This window comes from Euprymna scolopes, chromosome 15 (genome assembly GCF_053919585.1).
Source record: "Euprymna scolopes isolate OS-2025 chromosome 15, ASM5391958v1, whole genome shotgun sequence".
Taxonomy (NCBI): Eukaryota; Metazoa; Mollusca; class Cephalopoda; order Sepiida; family Sepiolidae; genus Euprymna; species Euprymna scolopes.
The window spans coordinates 38,516,844-38,532,149 of record NC_136496.1 but is presented as its reverse complement, the minus strand read 5'-3'; the positions used below and the strand labels follow the sequence as shown (position 1 = coordinate 38,532,149).

Genomic DNA, 15,306 nt, shown 5'->3' with positions numbered 1-15,306 from the left:
AAAAAAAAAAAAAAGTGGTAGAAGGCAGGCAGGCTAGAACCCGTGACGCGAAGGATGAAAAAAAAGTGGGAGAAAATCTGACGCTCTACCCCTACTCCATGATGCGACCGGAAGTTTGGAATGTTAAAATTATGCAAAGTCAATCCAACCGATACGATGACTTGCAAAAATGGCTCACAAACAATCGACACTTCCTTATAGAAAAGTGCCCAGTTGAGGGTGAAGGATTTAATGTTTTTGGACAATTTTTCGATATTTTTCGTCCGAGACGTCGTGCTTCAACATGACACCTACCTCATGAAAATCCGTTACTTCTGTCGAAAATTTTAGGCAGACATACATGCATACAAACATTTAAACAGATAGGTGAGATTTATATTATAGACTAGCGGGGGGGTACCCGGCATTGCCCGGGTGTTTGGAGGTGTGTGTGGTTTTGGGTATATCAAAACTCCGGAGGGGAAGTTAAAATAAAAAAAAAAGTTTTGGTAGGTAAGTATGAGGATCGAACCCAAACCCTTGAGGCAAAGTTGGAAATTAAAGTGTGAGAAAAAAAAAACGTGCGACGTTAAACATTGGGCCACCGCAAAATACTAATGAAAACACGTTTGAATTCATTTATTTAAGTATTAAAAACAGAATTGAGACGTGGCCGCAATAAAAGTTAACTCTGCTCTTTCTATTTGACCTCATTAATGAGGTCAAATAGAAGTAGCGGACTTAACTTTTGCTGTGGGACAGCTTTTGGGCTTGTTTACCCAACTTTGGCTGGTTGGAAACCAGCTCCCCATTCCCAAGATGTTGGGGAGGGGGAAACCAGCTCCCTATTGTCCAGATTGAATAGAAATTGTCTGATATAAGGAGTTTGCCCCCACATTGATCAAAGATGATTGCTTTCTGGACGTTTCAGCAAAAGCCGACACAACCCGTTTGAATTTAGTTTCACTGTATTTATACTAAAAAGCAGGACAAACAGGGGACAGAGCGAAATAGCGCGAATCTCATAAAGGTCGACCCACGTTCCCAAATCCTAGACATTATTATCTAGGGAGTATATAAACAGTTCTAAGCGATAGTAACCCCCCCCCCTGGAGCGTCAGCCAAAAAAGCCTTTTCGTGACATACAAAAAAATGTGTGCACGCATTTGCCTTTTATATATATGCTAGTGTCATTGACTTGCTTTGTTTATTTTTATTGCCATGTCATGAAGTTGATCCATTTTGAAGACAATCATCCAAAAAATCATTTGTTTTGATTTTGTTTTTTCCCGAAAGATCCCTTCTTTTCCTCGTTTGTCTTTTTTGATTAATATCCCTCATTCTCTCAAGTCCATCTTTATCACTTTCTCACAAATTTTCTTTGGCTTTCCTCTGTGGACAAAACCTGCCACCTTTGCTGTTCTACATCAACAAACCCAAGAATTCTCATCTTTTCTTTCAATGTGGCCACACCATCGAAGTCTCCTATTCTGCAGACATTTAACTATATCGTCCAGAGTTACTCTTCCTCTGGATAAAGAAATTATATGCTTATAGATATGTTAAGCTCTTTTCCCTTTTTCTATTAACAAGTCACCATTTAGCAAGGCTAATAGCTACTCAAGGATAAAGTCTAATAAGATGGATAGATTCAGAGTTCAATAATGACGAATATTATGAGAGGATTGAAAATAATGGAATAGAATTAAATTTGACGACTTATGATGTTCGTTAATACTAGATTTAAAGATGAACGTGTTGTAGACCATGGAGAAGTAATCTTTATGGCAACATGTTCCACAGATTAGAAATTCTTGAAGAGAACAAATTAAAAATGCAACGTTTTCACACATATTTAATAACTTCCATTTTAAAGAAATAAAAATGAGAAATTACTTGTGTAAATCTATTTAAAAAAGGGCACGACTCCTTTGTGTTACTTAATTGTCATAAATATATTTTCATATTTTACTATTGGAAAAAAATACATAGCTTTGAGCTTTAGAAAGATTTGTCCATACAATGTGAAGTTATGGGCGTGTTGAAATAATCAAATTGAAATAGAGACAAACAAAATAATCTATTTATCTTGTATTTAGATTTTTCATATTAAATCAATCGTGCTTATGTGATGTCCTTGTTATTCTTATATTTTGATGATAATACTTTCTTTTCAAAATGATATCGCATGAATTGACTTTATCACTCTTTTCTACTTTTCTCTCTACAAGTAACATGCTTAAATGTAATTTTCTGTTTACACATATATATATATAAACAGTGAAAACAGTAAACAGTACTGTATGTGGATGACTATAATGCTCCTCATCTTGAGTTGAGCATATTGAGAAGTAATACACGAATTACCATTAGCGTATAAAGTGATGCTCTTTGTGTAAACAAATCGAGCTTAGGTATTTTGGACAATGTCAAAACATTGTTAAACTCACGATTCGCTCAGCAGCCGCTGATAGCATAATGGTTAGGAGCCTTGACTGTCGCACAGACGGTCGGGTTTCAATCTTGGTTTGACTTAGTTGCCTGTCTAGCCGCACTGATGAGCTGTGAAACAGCGAAACAGTACTGTATGCGGATGACTATATATATATATATATATATATATATATATATATATATATAATCAATTGTGTAAAATCAATCTACAACTTATGCAGAATTATTTACGCAAACTTCAACACCCTATTATTTAAAAATTGTTTAATTTTCAATAAATCAATTTTATAACATATCCAGGGAAAAGCAGTAAATTTCCCCAACAAATTATGAAATTAATAAATTTTCAGAAATTTCAATTTAATTCAATATTGACACGCAAATACTGTTAGCTAAATTGGTTTCAATAAACATCGTTCTCATATAATTTTTCTAATTTAATGAGTTGAGTATAACTTTGCAGTTTATATATTCAATCTAAAATCTCATAGATTATTTCCTTCATTTAAAATCAATATGAAAAATAAAATTCATCAAAAGTATTAAAACATTCAAATTTTTTAAAAAAGTTCTTGTTTGCAATGTCAACAAGTTAGTTATTTTTCAGATTCAATATTTTAATTCTTGACTACTAACAGGGCATTGTAGAGATTCCACGGTTGATTTCTCCATCGATCTGTACAATTTACTATTAATAATGACATTTCTCTTGTAATAATACATCTCAAAACAGGGGAGGGTAGAGCGGTAGCCCTCGATATATCTAGGGCTTTTGACAGGGTATGGCACGATGGTCTTCTAAGGAAAATGAGATCATATGGTATCACTGGAAGAATACATAATATAATTAAATTCTTCTTAAGTAAGAGAAAAATCCAGGTTGCCCTCGACGGTCATATATCTAAACAATATGATATAATGTGGGAGGACCTCAGGGGTCTATCCTTCGACCTTCATTATTCCTGATATTCATAAATGACCTTCCTGATAAAATTGTTTCTGAGATGGGTATATTTGCTGATGACACCACTCTCTATAACAGACACGAGGTGGGGTGGGGGAACAAATAAACACACACCTAAGGAAATGACAGAAACACTAGAGGATGACCTCCAATCTTTAGGGGAATAGGGACAAAAATGGATGGTCACATTCAATGCTGCCAAGACTAAGTTGGTTTCCTTCAATAATTACAAGACATCTTCTCTACCACCAATAGCAATGACCAAGACCACATTACCCGAAAGTACTTACTTTAAACTCCTCAGCCTAACGTTTACAGGGAACTGGAATAGATACATTGAGAGAATTGCCAAGGCTGCTGCGAAGAAGGTGGGCTCTCTCTACCGTGCTAGAAAGCTACTTACGTCTCTATAAGGCCACCATTCGCCCATGTATGGAGTACTGTTGTCACATTTGGGCTGGTGCATCTGCTACTTGTCTCTCACTCCTGGACTGGGTTCAAAAGAAAGTCGCCAATCTGATAGGTCCTGAACTGTCATCTCGGCTTCAGCTTCTGTGCATCGACAAAATGTTGCATCCCTCTGCCTGTTCTACAAGCACTTTAATGGTGGATGCTCTGACGAACTACAAGCACAAAAATATCCCGACAAACCCGACAAGCAGCTAAATCCCACCCCTTCACAGTAGAGATCCCTAGGTATAAGAAAGCCTTCTACTCCAATAGTTTCTTCCCCAGAACTGCTAGACTTTGGAACTTTCTTCCGAGATTCTGCTTTCCCAACTGTACTGACATACAGAAGTTTAAGTGTAATGTGAACAGACATCTTGCTACTCATCTCCCTTCATAATACCCCTGCAACTTATGTCCCTGATAGTAGTCCCATACTTCAAAGTGGCAGGGTGAAAATTGAATAATAATGAAAAAAAAAAAAACATGAACCATAGAGTATGTTTAGTGGGGTTGCAATGCATACATACGACAGACCAGTAATGGGGAAATATCTGGCTTGGAATTTGACAACTTCAAATTTGATTTCTCCTACTGAAAATAAAATTACCTCTTTAAAAGTTCATACTGGTAAATCCGACTACTTGAAATCTTACAGAATTAATGTCTACTCCAGGCAATCAACTCACCATTTTCATATATTCTCTCTCTCTCTCTCTCTCTCTCTCTCTCTCTCTCTCTCTCTCTCTCTCATACATATATATAAGAAAATCAATTTAAATTGTGTAAATTAGAATTTACAACAATTTATTATTTGACTAGGGATACAAGTTAAACATTTTTAATTTTCTAACTCGTATCCATTGTTTAATCGAATAATAAATTGTTATAAATTCTAATTTACAGAGTTTAAATCGATTTTCTTATATCTATGCTCTATCTCGAATATTGAGCTTTTTCATCTGATTAGGATTGTCCTATTAATATTAGTATAATATTTATACTCACTTGTAGTTTACAGGCTCATTCAGTTTGTAAGCTTGAAAAAAGTTTTGAATCTATATAAGCAAAACAGAAGGTTTTGGTTCGACTCAGGATACAGTCAGAGTTTTAAATAAACTGATCTGTTGCTTTGTGTTCAGTTAATAGTGACTGTCATTCGATAAATAAACGAACTATCATTGTAACTTCATAAAATAAAACTTAGAATTGTAATCTGATTTGGAATCGAAAGCTGACTGAGCTCATATGATTAACACTAATGTTAAAATGAAACACTGAATTCAAATGATCATTTAAAAAATGCAAGTTCACACTTACTTTTCTTTTTCAAGCAATGCAAGTTGTAAATAAACACTTATCAACTGATGAGATTCCACAATACCATTAACAAAGTAAAGCCACCAACAGTTATAAGACGGTTTCAAAAATTTTTATCAAACTCTATATTGATACACAAATGTTGTTAGAGAAATTGATTTCAATAAATATTATTTTCATAGAATTTCTCTTAATGAATAAGCAGACTATTGTAATAAAATAATATTAGGACAAGTGAAGATAAAAAAATTAAGTAGATAATAAAAATTCCATTTAGTAGATAAAATTTTTGGCAGTATATGGAAAGAAGTAGGCGCCTGAAGAAAAGAGAGATTCTGACTTATATAGTTGTACGATATCAAAGTGGCTAGACATTATTTTCCAGATTCACTACCATTATTGGGGTGGGCTGAGAAATTGCACTTCATCTAGATGTACATTGTTGTAAATTGTTAAGTAAAAATAAACTAAACTCCAGAAGCAAATAACTGAGTTACTTGATATTCTTTAAAACTTCTTCCATTATTACAACTATTTTATTTAATATTGTATTCAAAATAATGACAGCTCCGATATATAAAATTATATGATATATTTTTATTGTCGATGGGGTGGGGAGTAGTGAGAAAGGAGAACACGCACATAGGAACTTGACAGTGTTGTTTTCTCAGGCCAAAATTGTCACGTGATTGACAATATAAATTTTGTGTACATATTATATAGCAGTTTGTGACACCCATCCATCCACTTACAAACATCTATTGTAAGATTTAGTTTTGAATATAACTACAACTCTATGGCGTTTATTAAGCAATGAGGTACTTCCTTGTCGCTTAACTTTGCAAGTAGTTTCAATCAACAATTTTTTCAGACAATCCACTGTTTTCCATTCGTTTGACCCAATCAACAATGATTTTATTGTTGATAGCCACTTTTTTATGCTACTCTTTGGGCCAAGTGTTTCTGTATTAAGTGCGTTTATTCCTGCTAAATAACATTTTTGACACAGCTGTGTTGGATATGTAACACAGATACCAAGAAAGAGAAGAAAAAATCTGACATCACTATTCATTGAGCCAGCTACTATATATCAGTGAGAGAAACGAACAGCTGTTTTGTGCTTACCACACAACATCAGTCAATTGTTCACAATGGAGATAAAAGAACACTGCATGTCACAAGTCGCTTATTACCACAGCCATATTACAGTATCAATATAGATGCAAACAATATTTAGTATGTGTATGTGATTAGCAGTTGAGTAGAGGAGAAAAAGGTGGATTTCTCTTACTTTTTATGATCTCTATGTAGTGTATCAAGCGATTCTCTTGCATGACTTGATTAAACTTCTGTTCGATGTAGTAATCCAAGTAAGTCTCCATGGTCTTCTTGAGTAACATCCGCGATGTGATGAGAACATGGTGAAACCATTCAGGAATATGGTAAACGTTACGAGCTGGCAAAAAAAAAAAAAAAAAGAATGAAAAGAACAAGTTCCTGTTTTTTTTTTTTTTTTCTGGTTTTAAGACTTGATTCTTAACAACAAACAAGGGAAAAACACTCATACGTAAAAAGTTTAGATAATTTGAACTGCATGTTATGGTTGTCTTATTTAAAATGACGTTCTCATTTTGAGTGTTATTTTCACCTGATTAGACCATCTTCAGGCGTATTCTGTTGAACTCGAGAATCTTTCTATTGAACTCAGAAATCCGCATGAAATTTTGAATAGAATCATTCATTTAATACCTGGGGAGAGCATGCTCTCGTTCAGTCAGGCATGATCGGGTAGAAGTCTTAAGTAATTCGCAATTGTATTCTTAGCATTACCTGCATTGGGGCTTGAAACTTTAACCTTCAGAAGAGTTTGACTTCGAATTAAATTTTACATAGTGTTTTATTCATTACACTAAAAGTCCTCAAAATGAGAATAGTAGTTCAAATAATTCAAGTAATACAAATTACTAATCCTTATTTCAAAAATTCAGAATCATGTACAAGGGTCATTCAATACGAGGGAATACGGAAGCTTGTACAAAAGTGTGAGACATTGTTGGAGTCTACGTTAAAATTTAAAAATGTAACCTATCTGCATTAGACTCATTATACCCAAAAAATTCGCCTTATATATTGAATGACTCTTGTATGTTATATATGAAGCTGCTTTTTCTTTAGTTGATGATACTATTGTCTGCATGAATTATATTACTAAACAAGTACTTATTTAGTTTGCACGGCTAGAAATAAGCAAAAAATACCACAAAGTGAAAAATAAGACTTGTACCGAATTTTAATTTTGCATCTGTCTCATTATTTACTTTGATATATTCTTTGTTTATTTCCAGCCCTGCTGACTAAATAATCACGCGTGTTATAATATTATCTGTGCAAGCAAAAGCATCAATTACAAAAATAGCGGCTTATGCATAATTTTGTTAAATTTTATGGCTGACATGTTAACCAAGTTTCAGTCATGAATCTTCAGCATGATTTTTTTTATTGTTTAATTATATGGAGGAACACTTTTGAGATCTCTTCATCAGTAGGATGTATAATCCTGAATTAGCTTCACATTTATTAGACCATAACCCACACCAGATTTTTATCTTTGGGATAACCTAGAAGAAAGAAATTACCAGATTATAAAGATGGCTGTCGCAGGCAAAAACAAGGCAATGCTGAGAGAGGTGGGTTATATTGCAAATCGATGTATGGTTTTCGTTGAAAGTTAATAAAACAAAGACTATGAATGTTGGTGGACAAGTCAGGTATAAGCTGGAGTTTATTTGTACTAAACATGGTTGCAAAAAAATAAAATGTAAATATTATTAATGATTCTGTAGGTGCCTCTTTGAGTGTAACCCTGTATTTGCATTTTAAAATCCAAATATTAAATGAAATGTAGCATGCAACTAGAATGCAATTAATAATAGCGATTTCAGATAAAATCTTGTAAACAGATAATATTAGCGAAAACTAATATTAAAAACGTGAGTAAAAATACAGAATAGTTCATTTTCAAGAACTCGGAAACTGAAAAAAAAAAAAGCATACATAATTTATATAAAATGCATTTGAATAAAATTTTTTATTGAATCCACATAGTTTTCATGTGTGTAAACGATTTGTAAGAGTTCTGTACCTTAAAAAAGATTCTTATAAATCGTTTCGATGAGGGTTCAGCCAGTTGTTTGATTTTAGACTACTTGTGTGTTAACTATCATGTACTTTAACATTTAAAAATTCTTATAAATCGTTTTCACACATTAAAACGAGGCAGGTTCAGTAGAGCATGTCATTCTAGTGTGTTTTATATGAATTATGTGTTGTTGCTTATTTTTGTTTTACAAATTCGAGAGTGTTAACTATTCTGTACTTTTATCACAATCTGATATCTATAAAGCACACAAAACTCAAGAGCTTAATTGCCTCCGTAAAAATGCAATGGAAAACAAAGCAAATATGTTTTCTTTTCTTTTTTTTTAAATTTAACTGAGAGAAATAATGCCATGGAAAATTTTAATTAAGAAACGAAAATTATAAAATGTTACTAGAAATATAATAACATATTTTGTTAAGTTTTCTAAGTGAAAACATGGAAGCAAAATAATCGAATTGGACAAAAAATGTCACACTGTGTGTTGAAAAAAACAACATTAAATAGATAAAGCGTGAGGAAAAGATTGGTAAATTTTTCCTGTCTGTCCTTGATAATAATCGATTCTTAAACTTTAAAGTGCAAAAATAATAAAAAAAAAAAAATTAAAAAAGAAGAACAAAACAAGCACTGATAACCATAGCAAAACATTCCCTTGTATCATTTAAGGTTTTTGGACTACCATTTTCAACTTCTGTAAAGAATAGATTTCTCAGGTTACGGAAAGTGTCTTAACATATAGGTAAACAAAGAAAGTATCTATAATGCTGTTATATAGACAGAGAGAAAAGGTATCGTATGTTCAATATTGGGTGAGATATTAAAACAGTTATATTGTATTGAGAGAGATATTGCTCTTATAACACCTGTTATAAACGTATAAATTGTATGTATATTGTTTAGCCAGAGGATATGATATCGGCGTATAAACTGAGTCATGTTGTATCAGAGAGTTATCACACGGGTATATATTACAGTTCATATTTATATAAAGGTATCATTTTTTATAAGAAGAATAATATATGCTTCATACCTTTTCTTTCTTCAAGAGTTCTTCTATCTTCACTGCTGAGCTACGTGATGAAACATGAAATAACCATAACCAATTGAGATCTCTGTTCTTCCTTCTTTTGAGAAACCACAGACCAACACTTTATATTTTTAAAATATAAATTTATTTCAGTTGTCTGAAATGGTCTTCACAGAGTCTGCATTTCGTCTACATGCTTATTCTTTACAGCCTCGCTTCCTGACTTGAAATACGTCTATTCACTTGCGTGACTAAACTCCAACTCTCCGACTCTTCAACTGACTAAACATCCCGACATCTAGGTCTCAGTTCTGGTGACGTAACTGATTGTCACATACGCCTGTTCAAGGTTATTTTGTTTATATTTAACTAAGCTAATTTATGTAAACATCCTCAGCTAAAACCCATTGCTATACTTTATTCTATAAACAATAAATAATTCCCAATATAAACTATTTTAAGAATATCATTGAATAGATAGATAAATAGATAGATAGCTCGATAATAACTAATTAACTTTTAACAATGTTAACTATCCAACAATGCTACAATTTATTCTACTGTCAGTGACAAGTTTGTTGACAAAGTGGATTCGATACTTGACTTCTGACTATCTCTGGATACACTTGCTGCAACTAGCCCGACTGATAGGTCATAGATGACGAAAGAGCTGTCTGTGGATAACTATATTAGAGAAAAAATAAAATGCCCTTTGGGAAAATGTAACTCTTATAATAATAATAATAATGTAATGGCTACATTAGTTTTACAACCACTACCCTATCCTGTCCACGACCCATGCATCTTTTAAACTCTAGCTCAATTTACCAACATCTATAAAAAACATAACTGCACACCTTTCAATTTAAGGAAATTTCTAGTTAATAACATTAAAATAATACATTCCAAGACCAATTTTTAAAAGATTAAAAATATTTGAAATTATCTTCAAAACTCAACAATTTACAGTTAATAAAATTATGAATGAAACCAGTAATAACATTCCAAAATGCTTAACGTAATATGACTTTATTCTGGGACATTAATTCTGGGATCGAGGAATTTAAATTGTTAATGGCTTTCCTTGAACAGTTAGAAAATGTTCTTGTATAGTAGCTACATTTAATTCTCTTCATTTGTCTAGCTTTTCTCTCTCATTTGCTGATGATTATTTGAAAAAGAATCGAAAACGTTTGTGATACATATAGAAAATACATTATTTTCTGGGACTTTAACACACAAATGATCACTAGAAAATTTTTTTAATAAAAAAAAGGTATAATTAGGCAAATTTATTAAAATATTTATTTTATATATATATATATATATATATATATATATATATAGTTATCCACATACAGTACTGTTTCGCTGTATCACAGCTCATCAGTGTAGCTAGACAAGCAACTACCTCCTGTTAAAAAGGTGCAAAAGTTATAAATCATTGACTGTGCTTTATGCCGAACTTCTAGAGTAGATGCAGTGTTGTGGTAACAGTTATTTGAAGACAGGCGCCAGAGTATTGGGGGAAAACGTTCAATGTCCAAATTCTGTGTGTCAGGATTTGGGTCAGTGGATAAGAGTAGTATTACACCAAGCACTTTAAAATTCTACTGGCTTAAAAGGCATTATTATTAATGGAAATAGTTTCAAGTATTTTTAACTTTAAAAACAGGATTTATCTTAAATTGGAGAGGATGCAGTTACTCGGTCTCACAGCTGCTACTGAGATTCTTCGTTTTCCTCGACTTATTTATTCATTTGCTTTTCTCACGAGATAACGATTCAGCACAGAAAACATCTGTGACACCTTTGGAACTTACATTAACTTTTAGGATTTTTATACAAAAAAAGACGAAAAATCAAAATGTAAAAAAGGTATAATTAAACAGAAGTTCATTATTATTTTTAACAACGTTTGTTTAAATGAAAAATAAATATTTAAATCAATAATATTGCATAAATATACACTATATATATATATATATATATATATATATATATATATATATATATATAATTATTTATTATAATAATTATTAAATACCTCCAGACACTAATGTTTCATTCTTTCAAGAATCATGAATGCATGGTGCCACAATGAACACTGGTCGATAGATTCGAACCTGGCATCAGAAGCCATATCTGACTCCATTAGCAAGGACCTAATCCATTCGGCCACCATTAACCACGAGAAATTTATTTTTAAATGTTTTTAACATCTGTCAGAGTGATCTAATCATTATATGATGGTCTGAGCATGGATTATGTCACTATATATATATATGTGTGTGTGTGTGTGTGTGTGTGTGTGTGTGTGTGTGTGTGTGTGTGTGTGTGTGTGTGTGTGACATGATCCATTATGTAATACTAAAATTTTATTAAAATTGAAGTTAAAAACATGAGCAACCAATATAGATAAATGATGATAGTGTATGTTAATTCTTTTCATAAATCAAGCAAATTTATTCCCATTTTATATTCGCTGATCTGACGAAAAAAAGCAATGTTGGATCACACATTTGGTGTTTTCAGATATAAGCGTCAACTTTTCATACGAAGGATGACCTTGAATCGTCTGGGTCATAGATCAGACGATTAACCCGCTGACCAATCAAACACAGTTATTATTCCACAAAAATATCGGCTCACAACTGACAAAATTAGATCCAGTCACTACATTGCAAAAAGATCATAGTCTTTTCATATCTGTTGCCAGTTGAAAACTCAAACTAATGCTTTTCCTTCTTTCAGAGTATGATCGTCATGAATCTCTAACATTTGAACTTCTGTCATCCCTACACAGACAAACTTCTTGGTCTGACCTTTACTTCTGATCTGAAATGGAACACATACATACAGTCAGTTGCCAAGGTCACTGAAAAAAATGGTTGGATCATTCTATCGTTCCAGTAGAAATCTCACTGCTGATGCAATTCTCTACCTGTATAAAAGCCAAGTATGTCCTAGTATTGAGTACTGTTGCCACAACTAGGCAGAAATTGCTCGGAATCCTATCCTGCCTTGACAAAACAGACTTTGTAATCTAATAAGCGATGCCCTTTTCTCATCTCTGCAACTTCTTTCCCACAGAAGAGACATTGTGAGCCTGTCTCTGCTCTATCACTATTTTCATGGCAAGTTTTCAACTGAGCTCCAATCTATAGCAATAGCCACTGTTATTGATCAACACTCAGTTGAATTAAATATGCGTAACGATTCTGCAAATATCTTTGACAATTTTTGCTTAATACGATCGATGCAAATACTAGTATTGCAATGATCTCCGAAAGAGAAAAAAAAAGTGTTTCCATGGCTTGTTTATCCATTGTTTTTTAACTTTTATAAAAACGCAAGTACAAAATTAAGATCTATCTCTAAATTTGACTTAATTTTTTTGCATAAATTTGCATAAACTTTACCACATGCTTGAACACAGTATTCTGCCACTCATCACAATCTTGGAATAGTCTTTCATCTTTCATTTGTTGATTGCCCTCTTGATCTTTCTTGAATGAAATCTTGATGTGATTTATTTTCTTATTGAGTGATCTGTGAATATACTAGGTGTTTCTGATATCTGCATTTCTTAGTCTTTGTCACAAAGTTATTTAAAAAATAACATTTAATTTCAAAGTCATTTCTCTTTAAATATCTATGCATGAATTCCCATGCCAATCCTTTTTTCCAGCTTCAAACAAACCAAAGGTTATTATTTTGGTGTTTGTGATTCCTGTTGAAGTTATTGGTTGTCATATTTACTGCAAAAAGAGTCTTGAGATTTTTATATATTCTTGAATTTGGTGTTTCACGTTTTGCATTTTTCAAAGACTTGTCACATCATATGACTTCAATTATGTAACAATACATGCATGCATACACACACACACATATTAAAAATATGATTTTTTCAATTATATTTCACCTTTTTTATATACTAATCCTAAATTTATGGAGCTCAATGTAATTACAGAGCATATAACACACAAATGACAAAAATCTACATTCCAAATTTCATGATGTTGATCATCTTGCAATTTATTCTTTTAATTACATTGACATTTACAATTCTTCACAGCAACTGTTTCATAGCGCAAAATCATTCACTTAATTATTATATCAACCAATGAATCTATTTTTCCCTTAACTCATCAAAAGTGAAATGACAAAATGTCTTCTTATATAATCATTTAACTTCAACTTTTACAGTGGTAGACTGTTTGTTTGTTTATTTATAAAGTGCTTTACGTTATGCTAAACAGGCAGCATATTAATCGCTTACAACAGTAATCTACCCAAGAAAGGGGACTTAAAATAGTAATTCACAGACAGACTGTTTCGTTGTATCACAGCTCTTCACTGCAGTTAGACTAGTACCTATCCTGAAACAGAGTTCAAACCTACAACCACCAAGTTGATAGTCGGTATTCTAACCTCCTGGCCTATGGGACCGGTACCTGCAAACAACCTCCTCAAATAGCTGATACATAAAATCGGTTTTAAATTTCAGAAAAATGAGTTCTATTGTTTTGAAGTTCATTTTTAAAACGTATTTTTGCAAAAAAAAAAAAAGACAAAAGGAAAAACAAATTAAACGGAGGTAAAAATCAAAATGATAGATTTACTAGTTTTGTTATAATCAATGAACGTCTTTTGAAGATGCTTTTTAATCCTAACGAAACTGGTAAATATTTTGTTTTTGATGATTTTTTTTCCTGTATTTGTTTTTCCTTTTGCCTTTTTCATACGCCTTGTCTTTGCATTTTATTTAAGATATATCATAATTTATCCACACACACGTATTACCCACTCACTTATAACAATAATACATTCTTCATATTTTTTATTATTATATTATCTTAAAGTATGCCAAACTTTTAGCGTGTGTACAGTCGGCCATCTTGATTCAACTCAGATTTGATTTTGAAAAGTTGTTTTTCATGTTATTATATGTATGCATTATATGATATATTAGCATCAACGGATATGTATTTCAGATTTTGTGGTTTTATGTAGACAATATTCAATAACATAATTTTATCCTACTAACAAGCAGTTAAGTTCTTTCACAAATTAAAACCTCACTTTTATTATTTTACTGCAGCAACGGTTAAAACATTGATTCAACCAAAGTTATAATTGAAACATTTAAAAAAAAAAATTTTTTTAAATCAATTCTTCACAAAATGACTTACCTAAGTAGATCAGCATATTAAAAACACCTTCGATATTTCCTTCAGGAAGATCACCTTTTGGTGCTGGCAACGGATAGGAACTTTCACAATTGAAGTTGTTCTCAAAAACTGGACTGCAAAACTGTACAGAAAGAAAAACACGTGGGTTTTATTGGCATCCGTGTAGTTAGAACAATTAAAGGCAGAATTAGTTTCTTATTCATTTCAGTACAAGTTCCTCTTTGAAAAGTTGAAATATTTTTTTCAGAATGTATCCATGTGGCTTTATCTTAAGATATGATGATGTTTCAGAATTTTGGAGATGACAATCAATGATTTCTATTGTTTTTATTATTCAAATTACTAGTCTCATCTTGATTATTATATTCACAACGTTTTGACCGGTTATAACCTTTGACATTTGTCTGGGACAGCTTTTTGAATTCAGAAATCCTTTCAAACTTCTGGACAGGTTGACTTTTGATGACAAGTGATGATAGCTACTACTATTATTATATTCAGTACAAGTTTCCAAGTTCAATATAAAGATTCAAAAGATACAACTGAAGAACGTTGGATGTAACATAGCCGAAAACTTTGTGATAAGATAAAAACTAAGATAAAAATGGTAATCCGAATAGTCCAAATAATAGAGATGCAATGAAATTTAAAGTTTTAAACAGAAAAGTTTTCAAATGATGCTCGACACTTTTAATCTGAGTAAATATGAATAATATCGATCCGAGATATGAAATTGTCCAGCATCTATGCCATAGTAAAC

At 32.2% G+C, this 15,306-nt stretch overlaps 1 protein-coding gene across 6 annotated transcripts in view; it reads right to left on the bottom strand.

The window, feature by feature from the left end:
• LOC145293786 (sorting nexin-14-like) overlaps nt 1-15,306 on the bottom strand; it is a 1,078,299-nt gene that overhangs the window by 67,341 nt on the left and 995,652 nt on the right. For all 6 annotated transcript variants that reach the window (XM_080140331.1, XM_080140332.1, XM_080140333.1 and 3 more), the window contains 2 exons: nt 14,547-14,667; nt 6,456-6,620 (listed from right to left, as the gene is read on the bottom strand). In XM_080140331.1, coding sequence (XP_079996457.1) covers nt 6,456-6,620; nt 14,547-14,667 — 286 coding nt within the window. The remainder of the gene's footprint in view (nt 1-6,455; nt 6,621-14,546; nt 14,668-15,306) is intronic.